General features: G+C 53.0%; 1 protein-coding gene across 2 annotated transcripts in view; it reads right to left on the minus strand.

The window, feature by feature from the left end:
- Positions 1-21,788, minus strand: part of DNAAF9 (dynein axonemal assembly factor 9) — a 141,977-nt gene that overhangs the window by 41,610 nt on the left and 78,579 nt on the right. For both annotated transcript variants that reach the window (XM_029062703.1, XM_029062702.1), the window contains exons 21-25: positions 17,504-17,607; positions 12,579-12,725; positions 2,719-2,807; positions 1,923-2,024; positions 399-519 (exon numbers count right to left, since the gene is read on the minus strand). In XM_029062703.1, the coding sequence (XP_028918536.1) occupies positions 399-519; positions 1,923-2,024; positions 2,719-2,807; positions 12,579-12,725; positions 17,504-17,607 (563 nt within the window). The remainder of the gene's footprint in view (positions 1-398; positions 520-1,922; positions 2,025-2,718; positions 2,808-12,578; positions 12,726-17,503; positions 17,608-21,788) is intronic.

A 21,788-nucleotide genomic window follows, 5' to 3' on the forward strand; every position in this document is an offset into this window, starting at 1 on the left:
AGAGCGACCTAAAGTCCGGGGAAGCCCCAGCCGAACCCACCGCTCCCCCAAATGCAGCTCTTCCCCGGGCTGACCAGCGGAGGGGGAGGGAGCCGAAAGGCCCCTCGGAGGAGGGGAAGACAAGGAACCATCAGCCCAGGATTATGTAAGCGTTGTATAACCTCCTACGGTTGTGTAACTCCCTAGCCTCGCTCCCTCTCACGTATCCCAGGGCCGGGGGAGGCGGGAGCCAGCCTGGCGGTGCCGGTGTCCGATCGCGGCCGTATCGAAAGAGGCTCTCTGTCTCGGCTCCCTTTGTTCCACACAAAGGAAAACCCGAGGACTGGAAAGCGATGGCTCTCCCCGCCCCGCCCTCTCCCTTTATTCCGACTCCCGGACTCCCGGTTGGACTCTTTTACCTTGTCGTCCGCGTCTCGGTGAGCGGGGAGGAGTTCCGACTGCTGCTGCAAGACCACGGGAAGATGAGTTCTCATTACTGGCTCGGGACTCACGCTGCTGACGGCAAAGTGCCGGAGAAATCTTGAAGGACAAACAAAACAAAACAACGCGGTGCTATTACCTTCCCACCTCCAAGACGACGCAAATTGGTTCGCGTTAGCCCAACTCCCTCATTCCGCTTGCCTTGGTGAGAACTTCCCCTCTCTAGATTTCCCGGACAAGTCGGAAAAGAAAACCCCCCTGTGGGCTCCGATGACCTCAATCAATCAGTGATATTTACTGAGTACCTACAATGTTCAGACCACTGGTCTATGCGCTCGGGAGAGAACCGTACAGGAGAATTAGCTGGCGCGTTCCCTGAAAGTAATGATCTTACAGTCTTGAGGAGGAGACTTCACAGTACTTTTTATGTTTTTAATGGCATTTATTAAGGGCATGGCCTAGTGATAGAACAAGGACCTGGGAGTCAGAAGGTCACAGGTTCTAATCCCAGCTCTGCCATTTGTCTGCTGGTGACCTCGGGCATGTCACTTCACTTCTCTGGGCCTCAGTGACCTCATTTGTAAAATGAGGATTGAAACTGTGAGCCCCATGTGGGACAGGGACTGTGTCCAACAGGATTTGCTTGTAACCACTCCAGCGCTTAGTACAGTTTTTGGCACAAATACCATGATTATTACTATTATGAACTAGGCGCCGTACTAAGCGCTAGGATAGAGACAAGCAAATCTATTTGGATACTGGCCCTTTACTGCCCAAGTGAGCTTCCCAGATCCCTCATCTCAAATCTTGGTCCCCCAAAACGTTTTCCATCGGCCTTGAGCATTCTTCTCTAGACTGGAAGCTCCTTAAGGAAAGGGAACGTGACTACCAACTCTGTCGTATTGGACTCCCCCAAGCACTCAGTACTATACCCTGCACCCAGTAGGCACTCACTAAATACCACGGACCGAGCGATCGATCGATTCCCTTCCTTGATACGGATAACCGAGAGTTCGCTGCATATGGACAGTGGCTTCTCAATCCATCTCCAAACTAAGTGACGCGGGACCTTGGCCTGAAAGGCAAACGTTACGATTCTCGGAAACCAAACTGGGGTTCGCTTTCTAACTTTCCAAAGAGTTGACTCGTCCAAAGGGATTAGGCTTGTCAGCCTCAGAGGCTGCTGAGAACAACACTCCCCATTTGCAGTGACTGTACAGATCGACCTTTCCACGCTCCTGCCCAGCCGGCCTTCCGGGGTACAGGTCCGTGTGCAGGAGGTGCCGATTTCAGTTGGGTCCAGATTTGGAACCGTCCAGGCCCACAGACCTCCATTTCGGAACCCGGTTTTAGGCCAGGGACCGTCTCTAACTCTCATCTGTGTTATTTCCTCACGGGGGTCTAGTACGCTGTAAGCGCTTAATAAATACTATTGCCATTCTTCCTTTCCCCCGACAAGCTGAGCGGAGGGATGGGAAAAGCCCCTCCGGGCAGGAGCTCACCTGTCCAGCGTGGGGAGATTAGCCGATATGAGTTTCAGTTGATTCCATCTTTCTCCGACAGGGTAGGCCCAGGCGGTAAATAGCTGCTGCATATTGGAGTGTCTGGAATAACAAAAACATTGTGATTAGCTGTGATGTGTGCAATCACGTGCGAAGTGTGGGGGTGGGGAGGAGGGTGATTCCAGGGTGGCCATTTCACCAGACGGAAATCACCAGTGGAAAAAGGAGTAGGAAGCCCGAGAGCCTGTTCATCAGCAGACTCGCTGATGTCCTTGGGAACAATAATAATAATTAGGGTACCTGTTAAGCGCTTCCTATGGGCCAAGTACTGTTCTAAGCGCTGGGGTAGATCCAACTTCATCAGACTAGATACAGTCCCTGTCCCACATAAGGCTCACAGTCTCATTTCCCATTTGACAGATGAGGGAAATGAGGTCCAGAGAACAGAAGTGACTTGCGCAAGGTCACACAGCAGACAGGTGGCGGAGCCGGGATTAGAATCCAGGTCCTTCTGACTCCCAGGCCCGGGCTCTATCCACTATTCCAAGGAGAGGTACACGATGTGAGAGCTAGCTTCCCCAGATTCTCCGTTCCCATGCTCTCCTCCTCCTCCTCCTCCTTCTCCCCAGGAGGCTGGGGAAGCCCAACCCGGTAGCCCCGAGAAGTCACAAGGCTTAAACACTACAGCCGGTTCTTGCTGGACCGGATATTTGGGCCCCAGTTACAAAATGCGCGGCCCTAAGCAGGTAGAAGAATCAGAGCTGGGGCCCAGTTCGTAGGAATCGCAGCAACTTACAATCTTTTTTGTTCCGCCGATAATCCGTCTTCCTGGATCGCTTTAAGAGAGGGTCCTGAGCCGGCCTGCTGCTGCCAGGGGGAGTACACCTAGACCAAACACAACCCACGCACGGGCCATTTCAAACACGGCACGTGCCCTGGAGCTTTGGGACAACGAACCCAAAACACCATCGAACCTTTAAACGCCCGAGTGAGATTTAGAATGCTGTATCTTGGCACTTACGTCCCGGATTAGCTCGCCATGTCTATGAGTTGGAAATGCCTAGAGCCCTGCAAAGTGAGGATTCAAGAACTGCCCCTCTTTTCCTGACGATCTTGGCAAACGGGGAGAGACGCTCTCTCCCTTTTTCCCAAGGAAACTGGACTAGATGTCTTCACTCTACAGTGGGAGGGGGAGACGCCAGTATGCTCCAGGGCCTTCCTCATGAGCTCTCTGTCTTGATGCCTTGGTGGAGGAAGTCTGCTTGGAGCCAGAGGACTGGGCTGGATGCCTCCACTCTATAATGGGTGGTCCCCGTGGTCAAGGGAGGGATGCCGGCAAGCTCCACGGCCTTCACCAAGGCACTGGAACAGAGAGCTATGAGGGAGGAAGACTGTCCAGAGCCAGAGGATTGGACTAGATAATAACAACAATAATAATGATTATGGTATTGGTTAAGTGCTTACTATGTATGCAGCGTGGCTTAGTGGAAAGAGCACGGGCTTGGGATCCGGAGATCGTGGGTTGGAATTCCGGCTCGGCCACTTGTCGGATTTGTGACTTTGGGCAGGTCACTTAACTTCTCTGTGCCTCAGTTACCTCATCTGTAAAATGGGGACTAAAGACTGTGAGCCCCACGTGGGACAACCCGACAACCCTGTATCGACTCCAGAGCTTAGAACAGTGCTTGGCACATAATAAGCACTTCACAAATACCAGCATCATCATTATGTGCCAGGCACTGTACTAAGCGCTGGGGTGGATACAAGCAAATCGGGTTGGACACAGTCCCTGTCCCACATAGGGCTCAGTCCTAGTCCCCATTTTACAGATGAGGTAACTGAAGCACAGAGAAGTGAAGTGACTTGCCTAAGGTCACACAGCAGACAAGTGGCGGAGCCGGGATTAGAACTCGTGACCTTCCGACTCTAGGCCCGTGCTCTGTCTACTACACCATGCTGCTTCCCTAGAGTGGACGGCTCCTCTATTCAGTGGGTGGCTTTTGTAGTCAAGAGACCGACGTCAGTAAGCTCCGGGCCCGTCACCAGGGTATCAGGACGGAAAGCCATGAGGGAGGAAAACTGTCCGGAGCCTTGTCTGTCTAGGAGAAGGGCAATTCTCTCTTCTAGGCCTGACCCGTCTGTCCTCATTCCTTCATTTAATCGTATTTATTGAGCGCTTACTGTACTAGGTGCTTACCTCCTCCTCACCCACCAATGTACAAACTCAGTGGAACTTTTTTCTGCTGACTTTTATTCCCAGCTCACCGCACTGCTCCTCCTTCATGCCTCCCCCAGGGTTCGCCCACTACAGCTTTGGCTGGTTTCCATCCTAAGCTCCCGGAGGCCAGGGAATTCATCCATTTAATCGTATTAATTGAGCACGAACTGTGTGCAGAGCGCTGTACTAAGCGCTTGCGAGAGTACAATGCAACAATAAACGGATACATTCCCTACCTACGAGCTTACGGTCTACAGGGAATCACTTTTAACCGTCTGTGACCAGCACCTCGCCCATGGCTACCCACAGAGCCATACACTTTGAGGATGGAATCCCCTGTCAAAAACGACGGATGACCCTGAGACCTAAGTCACTGGGACCGAGAATCCGTGTGAAAGACCCACCTGGACGAGAGAGAGGCAGCAGTAGTCTCCAGGACACCGGACTATCAAAGTGCATTCTCATTTCCTGCGCCTCCACCCTCTCCTTGAAAGCTCTTTTAAAAACCGCCTCTCTGCAGAGGCTTCCTGGATCAATCGCCCAATTCCCCATCAGCCCTGCCCCTTCGCTTGACCAGGACAGGCACTTAGTATAACGCCCGGCACAGAGTTACCGCTCAATAAATACTACTGACTCACAGTCTCCTTAACGGTGGGGACGATATATTTGGGATGTTGAGTATTACGGTCCTTCGGTTGGCCAGCGCGTATGCCTCCCTTTCATTCATTCATCCCTTCCATCGTATTTATTGAGAGCTTACAGTGTGCAAAGCACTGTACCGAGCACCTGGGAGAGTACAATAAAACAACAAACAGAAACATTCCCTGCCCACAGCGAGCTCACGGTTTAGAAGGGGAGGCAGATATTAATGTAAATAAATAAACTACAGATACATACGTATGTGCTGCGGGGATAGTTTTAATTCGACTACAAGGGAAGGGACTGGGTTGGATTTTTCTCCACAGAGTCCGTGACAGTGCTCGCCCCAGTGACTGCTGATGATGGGGGTGGCCTAGTAACACAAAGAAAACTGCTTCCTGTCCTAGAGCTGGAAGCAGCCAGCCAAAAACACTCCACTCTTTCTGTCTGGCTGGCTCTATCCTCCAGGAAAAAAGAGTCAGGGCTGGTGTTCTTTAGGCGTGAAGCTCACTGTTCCGAAGGGTCTAAATAAAAATACTGTGGGATTTGTTACGTGCTTACTATGTGCCAGGCACTGTACTAAGCGCTGGGGTGAGTACAAGTAAACCGGGTTGGACACAGTCCCTGTCCCACATGGGGCTCACAGTCTCATTCCCCATTTTCCAAATGAGGGAACTGAGGCCCAGACAAGTGAAGCAACTTGCCCAAGGTCACAAAGCAGACAAAATGGTGGAGGTGGGATTAGAAGCCATGACTTTCTCACTCCCAGGCCCGTGCTCTATCCACTACATCTCGCTGCTTCTCAATAAATACCACCGATCGATGGACAGTCATTTGGCAGGGATGGCAGAGCCTAAGGGAGGTAACTCAGGGTGGGCATTCTGGGAGCAACAAAGAGCACTCCAAACCACGCTCTCTGCACGCCGGCCAAAGAAGCCACCAGCAAGACCTTCTTGGAGCAGAGGACAAAATGAGCGAAGAAGCACCCAGAACTGCAAATCCTGGGTCCTGGGGAAACTGCTAACTTTGAGGAAGAACAGGGGAAACAAGTGCACAAGACTTCAGATGAAGGCGTAAAAAACAGTAGTCTTTGGAGAGGGAAATTGACGGAGGAGCAGGATAGAGAGAAGAGGAAGGAAATGATGGAGGAACTCATGTAACATGCTCACGTCTCCTCTACTTCCCTTGACTCCACGGTTCCCTCCAGTGATCGCCCCAGCTCCCTCTTACCATTCCTCTCCAAACTCCTTGAGCGAGTTGTCTACCCTGTCTACGCTGTCTCAAATTCCGCCCTTCGGCCCCCACCTCATCTGGCTTCCGCCTCCTTCAGTCTAGTGAAACCGCCCTCTCAAAGTTCACCAATGATCTCCTTCTGGCCAAATCCAACGGCCTCTACTCCATCCTAATCCTCCCTGACCTTGCAGCTGCCTTCAACATTGTGGACTGTCTTTAGCACTTTGCTGTCAGTCTCCCCCCTTCTAGACTGTGAGCCCACTGTGGGCAGGGACCGTCTCTCTTTGGGGCTGAATTGTACTTTCCAAGCGCTCAGTACAGTGCTCTACACACAATGTGCCCTCAATAAATATGATTGAATGAAGGAATGAATGAATGGCCCACCCCCTTCGCCTGGAAACATTATCTAATCTTGGTTTCACTGACACCGTCCTCTCCCTATCTCTCTGGCCCTTCTTTCCCGTTCTTTCGCGGGCTCTTCTGCTGCTTCTCATCCCCTATCTTTCAGAATCCCTCAGAGCTCAGTTCTTGGTGCCCTTCTCTTCTCCATCTACCCCTACTCCCTTGAAGAACTTATTCGCTCCCATGGCTTCAACTACCACCATCTTTGCAGATGATTCCCAAATCTACATCTCCAACCCTGAATTTTCTCCTTCTGGACAGTCTCCTATTTCCCCTTGTTTTCAGGACATCTCTATTTGGTTGTCCTGCCAACATTCCAAACTTAACATGTCCAAAACAGAACTCCTTTATCTTCCCAACCAAACCCTGTCCTCCCCCAGACTTTCCCATCACTGCAGACGGCACCATCCCCCTCCCTGTTTCACAAGCCCATAACCTTGGCGTCATCCTTGACTCTCCCTCATTCGACCCACATATTCGGTGACATCAAATCCTGTCAGTTCAACCTTCACAACACCGCTAAAATCCGCCCTTCCCTCTCCTTCCAAACTACCACGTTAATCTAAGCACTTATTTTATTCTACCAGATTATTACATCAGCCTCCTTGCTGACCTCCCGGCCTCCTGTCTCTCCCCACTCCAGTCCATACTTCACTCTCCTGCCCAGATCATTTTTCTACACATTCAGGCCACGTTCCCCCACCTGACGAGAACCGCCAGCGGTTGCCCCATCCACTCCCACATCAAACTGAAACTCCTTACCATTGGGTTGAGAGCAAATGATCACCTGGCTCTTTCCTATTTTAACTCTCTTATTTTCTACTACAACCGTGCCCAGGCTTCGCTCCTCTAATGCCAACCTACTACTCTCTGTTACCTCGATCTCATCTATCTCACCACCTATCCCTCACCCACATCCTGCCTCTGTCCTGGAACACCTTTCCTCTTCATATCCGACAATTACTCTCCTCACCTTCAAAGGCTTATTAAAGGCACATCTCCAAGAGGCCTTCCCCAACTAAGCCCTCATTTCCTCTTCCCCCACTCACCCAAGCCCACAGCACTTATGGACATATCTGCAATTTATTTATATTCACGTCTGCCTTCCCCTCTAGACTAGATTGTAAGCTCCTTAAGGTGAGAGAACCCGTCTGCCAACTCTGTTCTATCTGTTTCATCTCCCTACTGCTTAGTACAGTGCTCGGCTCACAGCAAGCACTCAATAAATGGGATTGATTGACTGAGGAAGGCACAGGGGCTGGGGAGGGGGAGAAGGAAAGGGAGAGGGTGAGAGAGACAATGCAGAGATTATTTTTACCCAATTTAGTTCAAAAGGAGTTGAGCATTAGCAACCCCAGTGTCAATCCTGCCTGGTTTTCAGTATCCAACAGGGACAGCCAGAGAGGACCCAGCTTGCATTCAATCCACTTATTCCATTTTGGAATCACTAAAACATTAAACACTAAACCACTTCCAGGACCATCGATCAATGGTATTTATGGAGTGCTCATTGTGTACCGAGCACCGTATCCTCTACGGGCTCGGGAGAGAAGAATTCAGCAGAGTTTGGTAGCCACGATCCCTGCCCATAAGGTAATCCCAGCCCAGAGGGGGAGACTACCCTGGCAAACTTTGTCGATGCCACGAACGCTAGATGCCTTTGCCGGGAAACCGCTTCCCGAAACTTCCACTCGGGCTCCGAGGACTTCCGCAATGAGCAGTTGCTGTAGTTTTCCAGAGCTGGAGCCAGATTAGTGCTCACTGGGGGCCGTTTATTATTATACTGTCCTCTCCCAAGCGTTTAGTACGGTGCTATGCACACGGACGAATGAACCCATCCCCAGATAACTGTTCTGAGCCCTCATCTCCCCATTCCCCCTCCTTCTGCATCACCTTTGTACTTGGATCTGTACCCCTTAAGCATGTGATATTCACCCCACCCCTAAAGCACTTATGTCGAAACCTCAATGCTCTCCTATTTCCCCTAACTGTAATTTATTTTAATATTTCTTTCCTTTTCTAAACTATAAGCCTCTTGTGGACAGGGATCACACCCACCGCCTGTATCGTACTATATTCTCCCAAGCACTTATTGCGGTGTTTTGCACATAATATTCATTCCATTCATTCCACTGTATTTATTGAGCACTTACTGTATGCAGATCACTGTACTAAGCGCTTGGAAGAGTACAAAATAACATTATAACACACACGTTCCCGGCCTGCAAAGAGCTTACAGTCTAGAGCGGGGGGAGACAGACATGGATACAAATCAATAAATGACAGATAGGGACATAAGTGGTGTGGGGCAGGGAGGGGGGGAAGAACAAAGGGAGCAAGCCAGGGAGACGCAGGAGGGAGTGGGAGAAGAGGAAAGGGGGGCTTGGTCAGAGAAGGCCTCTTGGAGGAGATGGGCCTTCAATAAGGCTTTGAAGGTGGGCAGAGTAACTGACCGTTGTATTTGAGAATAAGCGCTCAATAAATACGACTGATTGAATAAATAAGAATAATTATGGTATTTGTTAAGTGCTTACTACGTGCCAGGCACCGTACTGAGCACTGGGGTAGATCCAAGCAAATCGGGTTGGACACAGTCCCTGTCCCATGTCGGGCTCACAGACTCAATCCCCATTTTCCAGGTGAGGTAACCGAGGCCCGGAGAAGTAAAGTGATTTGCCCAAGGTCACACAGTAGACAAGGGGCAGAACTGGGATTAGAACCCATGACTCCCAAGCCCATGCTCTAGCCACTAGGTCAAGCTACTTCAGAGTACTATACCATACCATACTCAGTACCACTGATTGATAGATGAGGTTTAAAGGTCTGGATCCCACCCCCCGCATCTTTGACATTTTTCAAACTGCCTGTGGGTCGCTTTGCCCTTTGCTTTTCTTCTTTTCAGCTATGACACGGAAGTATATAAGTTTGCTTGTGGGTTCTCCCTTGCTGCCTCTGACTTTCCCCACAGAATCCTTCCCGGAGGGGACCCAGGCACGCAACCCAGGTTGGCCCTAGAGACCCAGCCTCTCCCCGACAGAGCAGACTCGCGAGGACCTGAAGGGGGGTGGGGGGGACGCCAGGGAATCCAGTGCCACAAGGAGCCGTCCCTGTCAGAAACACCAGCTGTGTCCGGACAGAGGTTTGGACGACGCTCCCTGGCCTACGTCTTACCTCTGGCCTGGAACGCCCTCCCTCTTCATATCTGACAATGACTCTCCCTCGCTTCAAAGTCCTAGTGAAGGCCCACCTCCTCCTGGAGGCCTTCCCAGGCTAAGCCCCACTTCTCCTCATCTCCCACTCCCTTCTGCGTCGCCCTGACTCACTCCACTGGCTCGTCCCCCCCTTTCCCCGCCCCACAGCACTCATGTATACATCTGTCATTTTATTTATTTCTACTGATGTCTGTTTATTTGTACTGATGTCTGTCTCCCCCAGCCTAACAAGGTGAGCTCCTTGTGGGCAGGGGCTGTCTCTCTTTCTTGCTGCACTGAACTTTCCCAAGCGCTTAGCTCTGCACACAGTAAGCGCTCAATAAATACGATTGAATGAATGAATGAACGAGTGGTCCCCGCTGAGGCCCCGGAAGGAAAGCCACGAATGGAGCGGGCAAAGTTAGGAGCCAGGGATGATTCGTCCGTTAGAAGGGCAGGTGGTTCAGGTGGGCAACCGGCACACGGTTCCCCCAGGGGGCCCGAAGGAAGCAGCACGGCCTATCCGATAGAGCCCGGGCCTGGGAGTCAGAAGGTCATGGATTCTAATCCAGGCTCTGCCACTTCTCTGCTGTGTGACCGAGGGCGAGTCATTTCACTACCTCTGTGCCTCAATTCTCTCACCTGTCAAATGGGGATTAATAATAATAATAATAATGTTGGCATTTGTGAAGCGCCTACTATGTGCCGAGCACTGTTTTAAGCGCTGGGGTAGAGACAGGGCAATCATGTTGTCCCACGTGAGGCTCACAGTCTCAATCCCCATTTTACAGATGAGGTAGCTGAGGCACCGAGAAGTTAGGTGACTTGCCCAAAGTCACAGAGTTGACAGGTGGCGGAGCCGGGATTAGAACCCATGACCTCTGACTCCTAAGCCCGTGCTCCTTCCACTGAGCCACACTGCTTCTCTAAAACCGTGAGCCTCGTGTGGTACAATCTGGTTATCTTGCATCTACCCCCGCGCTTACCAATGCCATCATAAGCACACAGTAAGCGCTTAACAGATGCCATCGTTATTATTATGGTTTCTACGTCTGGATCCACCACCTGTCTGCTGTGTGGCCTCGGGCCAAATCACTTCACGTCTCTGTGCCTCAGCTGCCTCATTTATAAAATGGGGATTTTTATAAATCCCATGGGGACTGGGACTGGGAGCCCCATGTGGGACAGGGGCGGTATCCAACGCGATCTCCTTCTATGCGCCCCAGCGCTTAGTACAGTGCCTGGCACACTGTAAGCGCTTAACAAATACCACAATCATTACAATTATTATTATCATAATTATTGTATTTGTCAAGTGCTTACTAAGTGCCGAACACTGTTGTAAGCGCCGAGCACTCTTCGAAGCGCTGTCGGAGAGAGCATCCTGGGCTGAATGGGCCACTTGGGTCGGGGGGAGCGGGGACTCAGGGGTGTGTGGCTACGGAGCTGATGACCCAGTTTTGCTCGAGCCCTTCTGGGACTGGGATTGGGTCCAACCCGATTACCCTGTACGTACCCCGGTGCTTAGTGTCTGGCACATAGTAAGCACTTAACAAATACCATCATTATTAGGATTATTATTAAGACACTGAGGGGGAATCCACCCAGGGCTGGCTGCTCCTGCTAGCGTTGCTGCTGCTGTTGTCCCGGTTGTGGCTGCCCACAGGTTCTGCTCTTCCAATCCCCGATCTCCCTCCCCCCGATCCCATCAAGGAGCTAATCAACACGGGACCCAAAATGCACAACCGGGACTCCCCCCGGTGCCCTGGGAAAGCCGAGAGACGGATGGCGCTGGGCCCCGGAGCGCTTCCGAAAGCGGCCCTCCGGCTCCGAGGCCGCCGCTGACCTCCCCACGTGCCAAGCTAGGCACCTGGTGGCCCTTCCCCACCCGCACCTCGTTAACCTAGACCTGGCAGCATCACAGTGCCAGGTGACAGGAGGGCGGGGGCAACGCCGGTATGAGCTGAACGTGATTCCTGGAGTTGGGCAGAGCTCCGCGAAGGGACTCGGGGATGCCGAGGAGGGTCGGAACAAAATCCAGCCCTTCGGAGAGCTGGAAGCGGTAGAGAAACCGGAGCTAGAGTAAGACGGGGAGGGGGGGAGGGGGGGGACGACTGTTTAGCGGGGCCCCAAATCCCGAGGTCACGGCTGGCCCGGGGCTACAAGAGAAACGGCTTGTATCCACCCCGGCACTCAGCACAATGTCTGGCACGTAGTCGGCACTTAAAGAACACCACTGTTATCATTACTTAGGGTTAGGAATAGTGTAGGTTTAGGTTAGGGTTAGATTTAATGGAGGGTTAGGGTTAGTGTAAGAGTAAGGTCAGGGTTGGTGTACGGTTAGATTTAGTTTAGGGTTAGCGTAGGGTTAGGCTTGGGGTCAGGATTACGATCAGGGGAGAGAGAAGGAGATAAAAGGCATAAAAGAACTACGAACAAGGACAGAAGGTCCGGTCCTGTTCTACATTCCCTGTTCTAACAGCTCTTCTACGGACCGCTCCGGAGGGCGTGTAGGCAGACCCGCGTATACCTGCGGGGCTATTCGTGTGCATAAGTGTACGTGTCTGTGAGTGGGTCGGGCCCTGGAGATAATAAAAATAATAATAATACTACTTGGGGGATGTGTCAAGCGCTGACTGTGCGCCAGGCACTGAACTAAACTCTGGGGTAGATACACACTAATCGGGTTTGCACACAGTCTATGTCCCACATGGGGCTCACAGTCTTCATTCCCATGTTCCAGATGAGGGGACTGAGGCCCAGAGAAGTGAAATGACCTGCTCAAGGTCACAGGGCAGGCAAGGGATGGAGCCGGAATTAGAACCCAGCCCCTTCCGACTCCCAGGCCCGAGTTCTAGCCACCGTGTCACGCTGCTCCTCAACCCACACCCGCCAAACCTCCGTTCCCCAACATCTCCCGGCCCACGCAGGCTGGCGCCGCTGACGTTCCCTGAGACGTGACCACGAAATTACCTGGGAGTAAAACGCTTTGTAAATCCTGGTTTTGGGGAGCAGCGCGATCATCAGAAAACCGTCGGGGCCGTGGAACTGGACCGGCAGATGAGGAAGCAAGGAGCTTTTGAAGTCTATGAACAGGGCGGCCACCACGCTGGTGGAGTCCTAAAAAGAAGAAGGCAAGCACATCAGCGGACGCACAACTGCACGAGGAAAGGATGCCTGTGGCATCCTTTTTGCAGCCCCACAGCACTTATGTCCACATCCATTATTTACTGATTTCTCTTAACGTCTCTCTTCCCCTCTAGACTAAGGTCGTTACGGGCGGGGAACGCCCCCGCCACCTCTGTTGCAAACGCTCAGGAGAGCACTCGGCACACGGTAAGCGCTCGATACGTACGACTGATTGATCGACTGCTAGGAGGACCCAGTGAGGGATCTCCAAAGTTGCTAGAACCAGGGATCCAGAGCTTAGTACAGTGCCTCGCACATAGTGAGTGCTTAACAGATACCGTAATAATAATTATCATTCCAGATTCATGACAACAACAACTACGCTACCTGTTGAGCGCTTACTGTTCCAAGTGCTGGGGTATCTACAAGCTAATAGATAATGGGATAGAGAGGAGCTCATCAGTTTGGACACGGTCCCCGTCCCATTCGGGGCTCATACTCTTATGCCATTATACAGATGAGGTAACCGAGGCCCGTGACTTGCCCAAGGTCCCAGAGCAGACGGATGGCGGAGCCGGAATTAAAACCCACGACCTTCTGACTCCCAAGGCCGGGCTCCATCCACTAGGCCACGCTGCTCCTCTGCTGTGGGCAGGGCACCGTATTAGCGGTTAGGAGAGTACAAAAGAACCACATCACGGACACATTCCCTGCCCACAGTGAGCCCCCGGTCTAGAGGGGGCTAGAGACACTGAGGGACCTTCTGCAGGGTGGTGAAAGATGGATTCCCTACCTAGAATTTAATTCTGCCCCCCTGGAAGTCAAAGATTTTCAGGAAAGTGGCTACGTTTAAGGCACCGAACGAGTCTTCTAATTCCAGTGTGCTGTGCTCTCCCAAGTGCTCAGCACGGTGCTCAGCACACGGTAAGTGCTCAATAAATACCCAGCGGACTGACGGCCATCCATGACCTCCTTCCATTCACTCAATCATACTGATTGAGCGCTTCCTGTGTGCAGAGCACTGTACTAAGTGCTCGGGAGAGTGCAATACAACAATACATTCCCTGATCGCAAAGAGCTTACGGTCTAGAAGTAGCACGGCCTAGTGGCAAGAGCAAGGGCCTGGGAGGCAGGAGGGGCCGGGTTCTAATCCCGCCTCTGCCACTTGTCCGCTGTGTGACTTTGGGCAAGTCACTTGATTTTTCTGGGCCTCAGTTCCCTCGTCTATCAAATGAAGATGAAGACTCTGAGCCCCATGTGGGACAGGGATTGTGTCCCACCTGATTTGCTGGCCCCAGTGCTTAGAACAGTGCCTGGCACACAGTAAGGGCTTTACAGATACCACCGTTGTTATTATTGGAAGAGGGTGGGACTGCGAGCTCCCTGTGGACAAGAACACATCGACGAAATGTACGGTGCTGTTCTCTCCCCAGTGCTCAGACGATGCCCTGCCCCCAGCGAGCGCTCAATAAGTACCACTCATTCCTCGTCTACGAGAAACAGCATGGCCTCGTGGATAGAGCAGGAGTCTGGGAGTCAGAAGGTCATGGGTTCTAATCCCAGCTCCGCCACCTGTCTGCTGGGTGACCTCGGGCAAGTCACTTCACTTCTCTGGGCCTCAGTTCCCTCATTTATAAAATGAGGATTGACGACGCGAGCTCCACATGGAACAGGGACTGCGTCCAACCTGATCAGTTTATATCCATCCCAGCGCTTTGTAATAATAATAATTATGGTATTTGTTACTAGGTGCCAGGCACCGTACTAAAGGCTGGGGTGGATACGATCAAATCACGTTGGACACGGTCTCGGTTCCACTTGGAGCTCGCAGTCTCAATGCCCATTTGAGAGATGAGGTCACTGAGGCCCAGAGAACAGTGCCTAGCATAAATGAAGAACTTAACAAATATCACAATTATCATTACGCTTATCACTGAAGGATTGAATGCTGCCCCTCTGAGAAGCAGTACGGCGTAGTGGCCCGGGCCCGGGAGCCAGAAGGACCTGGGTTCTAATCCCAGCTCCACCACTTGTCTCCTGTGGGACCTTGGGGAGGTCACATCACTTCTCTGGGCCTCGGTTCCCTCGTCTGTAAAACGGAGATGGAGACTGTGAGCCCCACAGGGACTTACGTCCAACCCAATATGCTCGTATCCACTTCAGTGCTTAGAACAGTGCCTGGCACCTGGTCAGCGCGTAATAAACACCATAATTATCACTATCATCACCATCACAGGCTCTCTGCCGCCAGGCCACCCTCCCAGCTGTCCCTCAACGATAGCGTCTGTCGGCCGGGACCTGGCCCCGCCCCAAAATCGATAGCCAGATCCCGGGCAGGGTGGCCCCGGCTGAAAGCGGGCGTCTTGGGCCGCACAATGGCAGGAAGGTCGGGCCTGGAATAGCTCCTGCAGCCCCCCGGGGGCAGGTCAACAGGACCTCAAAAAGGCAGGGAGGGACAGGCGTGTGGAGGGGAAGCCGGTGATTCCCGGCTAGGCCCTGCAACCCGCACCGCTCGCTCCCTTCGGCCCTGAATGGCGCTCGGAAAGGTAGAGGGCTGGGACTGCAGAATAGGTTCCCAAGCGCTTAGTACAGTGCTCTGCTCCCAGCCAGCGCTCAATAAAAACAACCGAATGAACGCAGTAGCACGGCGTGGTTGGATAGAGCCCAGGCCCGGGAGTCAGAAGGTCAGGGGTCCTAATCCTGGCTTCGCACTCATCTGCCGTGTGACCTTGGGCAAGAGTGCTTCTCCGGGCCTCAGTTCCCTCATCTGGAAAATGGGGATTGAAAACGTGAGCCCCACGGGAGACAGGGGCTGTGTCCAACCCGCTTTGGTTGTATCCGTCCCAGAACTTAGTACAGTGCCTGGACCGTAGTAAATGCTTAACAAATACCACAAATATTACTATTTTGCAGTGACTTTCAACTCAGAAATCAGCCCAAATTACCGTGCCCAGGCTGTGGATGGTCACCCCGGAAACGGCTGGTAGTGGGTTTTCTTTAACCAGCCCAAAGCAGTGTCGCCTAGTGGATAGAGCACAGGCCTGGGAGTCACAAGGCTTGAGTTCTAACCCTGACTCTACCACCTATCTGCTGTGTGACCGCGGGCAAGTCGCTTCACTTGTCTGGGACTCAGTTCCCTCCCCTGTAAATGGGGATTAAGACTGGGAAGTCCTACTGCGTCCAACTTGATTAGCTTATATCTAAAAAGAGCTTGGTAAAGTGTCTGGTACAGAGTAATCGCTGAACAAATACCAACAATAAAACGAAAAAAGCTGACTTCCCTAAGCTGAAACCCGGGAAGCTCCAGAGAGATCATTTTCAACGCCCAGAGCTCCGGGAACATACGAACCAATCCAGTGCCCAGGCGTTTGGACACGTACACACAGTCCGATGCCCAGCCTTCCGGGCACATAGAAGACCAGTCCAATACCCAGTCCCCTGGGCACGTACAAACCAGTCCGATGCCCCGCCTTCCGGGCGCAGAGAAAACCAGTCCAATACCCAGCCCTCTGGGCATGTACAAACCAGTCCAATACTCAGCTCTCCTGGCACATATAAACCACTCCAATTAACCGCCCCTTGGGCATACGCAAACCATTCCAACGCCCAGCCCCCCGGGCGCATACAGATCAGTACAATGCCCGGCCCCCCGGGCGCATATCAACCAATCCAATGCCTAGCTCTATGAGTACACACATACCAGACCAATGCCCGGCCCTCTGGGCACATATATATATTTCAATGCCCAGATCATCTGCCACTGAGCTACTAAGAAGCAGAACTCCTGCAGAGGAATGGTCAGATGACTCATCGTGGCTGGGCAGCTTCCACACCCCTCTTCTCCCTGCACCTTTGCAACTGGATTTGCCCCGGTGGCTGACAGCCAGTCGATCAGTCAATCGGATTTATCGAGCGCTTACTGTGTGCAGAACACTGCACTAAGCTCTTGGGAGAGTCCGATAGAACGATGAACGGACTCATTCCCCGCCCACAATGAGCACGCGGTCTCGAGAGTCCTCGGCCTCACCTTGCATGTCTTCATAATAATAATGGCCACGGTGCTCGTTAAGCGCTTATTACGTGCCAAGCACTGAACTAAGCGCTCGGGCGGATACGAGCAAATCGAGTCGCTTGTGGGCTCTTTCCTCCCCTCGCCGCCGTGACCTCTGGCCGATGCCGCCAGCGTGGGAGTGAGAGACGGTTCCAAACCTATGCCCCCACGGGGCATACAGCGAGGCGGACCGACACCCGTCCAGCGGAGGTGGATGGATAATAATAACGATTATGAATAATTATTGGCACCCGGACCAACCCCAACCCCACTCCAAGGCGGAACTCCATCCAACACCCCAGCGCCCTAGTCCGGATCGCACCGGCCCGACTCCGCCGGGAGCTGCCCATCCATGGCCGAGTGGATAAAGCCCGGGCGTGGAGGTCAGAAGGTCCTGTGTTCTAATCCCGGCTCTGCCACTTGTCTGCCATGTGACCTCGGGCAAGTTACTTCACTTCTCTGCCCCTCAGTTCCCTCATCTGGAAAATGTGATTCGAGGCTGTGAGCCCCACGTGGGACGGGGACTGTGTCCCATCCGATCTGCTGGTATCCACCTCAGCGCTCAGTACAGTGCCCGGCGCAGAGTAAGTGCTTAACAAATCCCACAACTGTCAGCATCATTACCGTTATCGCCTGCGGTCCCGTGGATGGGAGCCTGCGGAAAGCCCACCCACTGTGCCCGGAACCCCGAAGCCGACGATAGGACCAGGGGGCTCACCCCGTCGTAGAATCGGATGGCGTTCATTTGACTCTTGGGCACTGGGATGCTGCCGTGGCGACGGTGAGAAAACAGCAAGCCGTCCGAGAGGAAGTGGACTTTCCCTGCAACACAGAGCGAGTAGGTTTCACACGGGGCGCCGGGAAGACCGTTACCCGCTGGCGGTACAACAAAAACGTCCTCCGATGCCCCCCCAAAACAAACAAAAATTGGCATTTCTGGGATGCAGTCAGGGCAATCAACATTAGAGAACCATGTATTCATTCATTCGGTCGATCGTATTTATTGAATGCTTCCTGTGTGCACAGCACTGAACTAAACACTTGGGAGAGTTCAACAGAACAACAACTGGACACATTCCCCGCCCACAGTGAGCTCACAGTCTAGAGGGGGAGACAGAGAAGAAAATACAGAAATTAGAGATACATACATATATTCTGTGGGGATATGTGCTGTTATGTTTCACACACACCCACGCACTTGCTTTAGTGGCCAAGGGTGGTTGCCACTGCACCTAGGCAACATTAGCCCCACACCTATAGGCAACTTGATCTACAACGCAAGAGGATCTACTCAAATGATAATTATAATGGTATTTGCTAAACGCTGTGTGCCAAGCACTGGGGTAGATACAAGGACACCAGGTTGTCCCACATGGAGCTCACAGTCTTAATCCCCATTTTACAGATGAGGTAGCTGAGGCACAGAGCAGTGAAGTGACTTGCCCATAGGCATCAAGGCCTAGTGGAAGGAGCCTGGGAGTCAGAGGACCTGAGTTCTCACCTTGGCTCTGCCAACTGCTTGCTCTGGGACCTTGGGCAAGTCACTTCACTTCTCTAGGCCTCCATTACCTCATCTGTAAAATGGGGATTGACTGTGAGCCCCATGGGGGACAGGGACCGGGTCCAACCCGACTAGCTTGTTTCCACCCCAGCGATTAGCACGGTGCCCGGCAGGTTGTAAGCACTCGACAAGCGCCTAGCACAGTGCTCTGCACATAGTAAGCGCTCAATAAATACTACTGAATGAATGACAAATATCATTTAAAACAGTCAAAAAACACTGTTCTTAGTGATTGGGTTGGACACAGTCCCTGGTCAAGCACGGGGTTCATAATCTCGGTAGGAAGGAGAGCAAGTATCTAATCCCCATTTAACGGATGAGGAAGCTGAGGTACGGAGACGGGAGGCAACTTGCCCCAAGTCACACGGCAGGGAGGCGGAGGGCCGGGATGAGAACCCTTGACCTTCTGACTGCCAGGCCCGCGCTCTAACCACTAAGCCATGCCTCTCCTCACTACGCCACGCTGCTCGCCGTGACGCAACACACTATCCTGGTCTGGCTGGGACCTGCCTGTGCCCTTCTGCAGCTCTGGGTAGGGGCTTTCTGTGGCGCTAAATCACCCTGTCCCCTTTCAGGATGGCACCGGACAGTTTCCAGTACTCCACCAGTCTCGGCTCTGGGAGGGAGACTCGAGAAGAGGCAGACCCGTTCCATTCCTAGCTTGGCCAGTGGCTGGCGAGTGGCAGGCGACTGGCTGGAAGGCAAAACTCCCCGGTGCTGGGCAGCAGTGGCACGGGAGAGAGTCGAGGGTGGAGACTCAGGTTTACCGCGCGGAAGGAGGCGGCGGTAAGTAAACCACCCTAGATTAGACCGTAAGCCCGTCAAAGGGCAGGGACTGTCTCTATCTGTTACCGATTTGTCCATTCCAAGCGCTTAGTACAGTGCTCTGCACATAGTAAGCGCTCAATAAGTAGTACCGAATAGATTTTTACCAAGAAAACTCTACGGATACGCTACCAGAATGACTGCAGATGGAGGTGGGGCATCGTGGGAGAGATGTGTCCACGATGTCACTATTGTCAGAGATGACTCGACGGCGTGAGACAAGACCTCGGCACTTAGTAGAGTGCCTGGCACATAGTGTGCCCTAACAAATAACACTAAAACCCCCCCACCAAAACTAAAACAGAAACAGAAAAAGGAAAACCAAGGTCCAGGGACGGCCAGGGAGATGCCGAGCAAGCCGGAAGCTCCGGGGAATTAAAACCTGACTCCCTTCGCTTGGCAGGCCGGACGTGTCCCCACCCAGCTGGTCTGGGATGGGGAGAATGGGAGGGCGGGAGGATCTGGGTGGGGAGCGGGGAGAATTGAATCGAGCAGGGTGGGAACGTCCCGAGGAGGAAGTGGAACGGCTCGGTTCTCAGAGGGGAGTCTGGGGACACGGGGGCGACAACACGGCTCCACGTCAGGAAACCCCTCTCTCTCCGAACGGCGTCTCGACTGGGGAGGGAAACGCGGCCCGTGGCTGGAGCCACGTCCTGCGGGAGAAACCTCACGCTCACGATAACAACTATAATAATGATAACTGAGGTGTTGGTTAAGCGCTTACTATTCGCCAGGCACTGTCCTAAGTGCTGGGGGGGGGGGGGGCGGGGAGGAGTGCGATATAAGCAAATCGCATTGGACGCAGTCCCTGTCCCATGTAGGGCCCACAGTCGTCATCCTCATTTTAGAGATGAGGTAACCGGGGCCCAGACAAGTCAAGAGAGTTACCAAAGTCACACAGTTGGCAAATGGCAGAGCAAGGATTAGAACCTGTGACCCTCTGACTCTCGGGCCCGTGCTCTATCCACTAGGCCATGCAGCTTCTCTAATATCTGTGGTACTACTACTAATAATGATGACTATGGCATTTGTTAAGCGCTTACGACGTGCCAGGCACTGTTCTATGGGCAGGGATAGATTCAAGATAATCGGGTTGGACACGGTCCCTGTCCCACATGGGGTTCACAGCCTTAATCCCATTTCACAGATTGAGGGAACTGAGGCAAATAGAGGTGAAGTGACTTGCCCAAGGTCAAGCAACAGGCAAGTGGCAGAGCTGGGTTTAGAACCCATGACCGTCTGACTCCCAGGCCTGTGCTCTATCCACTAGGCCATGCCGCTTCTCAAGTATTTAAGCGCTTACTATGTGCCAAGCACCGCACTAAGCGCTTGGGAAGATAAGGAATCCTCAGGGCCCACTTGGGGGGCGCCTACTGTACCCCTCCCCTCTGCATCATCCTTGCATTTGAATTTCCTCCCTTTATTCACTCCCATCTCAGCCCCACAGCACTTAGGTCCAGAGCCATCATTTAATGGTTTATATTCATATCTGTATCCCACCGGGGACGGTGAGCTCGCTGCGGGCAGGGAATGCGCCCGCCCACGGTTATAACTGGCCTCCCCCAAGAGCACAGTCCAGTGCTCTGCACAAAGGAATCGCTCAACAAATACCATTGATTGATTGGAAGGAGGGAGAACGGCTGCGGGCTCGCCCTTTTCCAGATGTGGAAACTGAGGCCCAGAGAAGTGACTAGCCCGAAGACACACAGCAGCCAAGTGGCAGAGGCGGGATTAGACCCCGGGTCCGCTGACTCCCGGGTCCGTCCATCGGGCCTCGCGGCTTCCTTTCGGCTCTGGGATTGTTTCTGCCCGGGGCAGAGAAGCTTCTACTAGGAGCCAAAGCGGAGGGTTGAGTTGAAGACAGAGGTTTTGTGGGTTCGAAGGGAATGTCAGACACACACGCACCCAACACACACTCTCTCTCTCTGTTTTTCTCTCTCTCATATTCCAAGTTCCAACCAGTTGAATTTGTGGTTTGTCAGGGCCTCCTCACCTCCTGGCCCTTCCAACGTGCTGACACACCAAACACACTCACTCCACACGCATACACGAGCTGCAGTTGAAGAGCAGGGAGCCCCCCCCCCCCCCCCCGCGCTCACGACAGCCTCCTGGGGTTCAATCCACAGGGTGAACGGGGTTCGTGGCTCAGCGGCCACGGCCCGGGCTTGGGAATCAGAGGACGAGGGTTCTAATCTCGACTCCGCCGCCTGTCTGCTGGGTGACTTGGGGCAAGTCGCTTCACTTCTCTGGGCCTCAGTTCCCTCATCTGTCAAATGGGGATGAAGACTGGGAGCCCCACGGGGGACAACCTGATCGCCTTGTATCTGACGATGCTTAGAACGGTGCTTGGCACATAATAAGCGCTTAAAAAATACCATCATCATTATTATACACACGTGTCCTGGCCAGCCAGATCTGTGAGGGCTTCCTCACCTCCTGGCCCCTCCAATATCGTGACACACCACACCACACACACACACACACAATATCCAAGTTTCAGCCAGTCAAAATACGTGGGGCCCTCCGGGCCCCTTCCAACACTGTGACGCCCCCCCACACGGACAAACACAGTCGCTCACACATATTCCAAGTTCCAGCCAGTCCCAACTGGGAGGAC

The sequence above is a fragment of the Ornithorhynchus anatinus genome, chromosome 4, assembly GCF_004115215.2.
Source record: "Ornithorhynchus anatinus isolate Pmale09 chromosome 4, mOrnAna1.pri.v4, whole genome shotgun sequence".
Taxonomy (NCBI): domain Eukaryota; kingdom Metazoa; phylum Chordata; class Mammalia; order Monotremata; family Ornithorhynchidae; genus Ornithorhynchus; species Ornithorhynchus anatinus.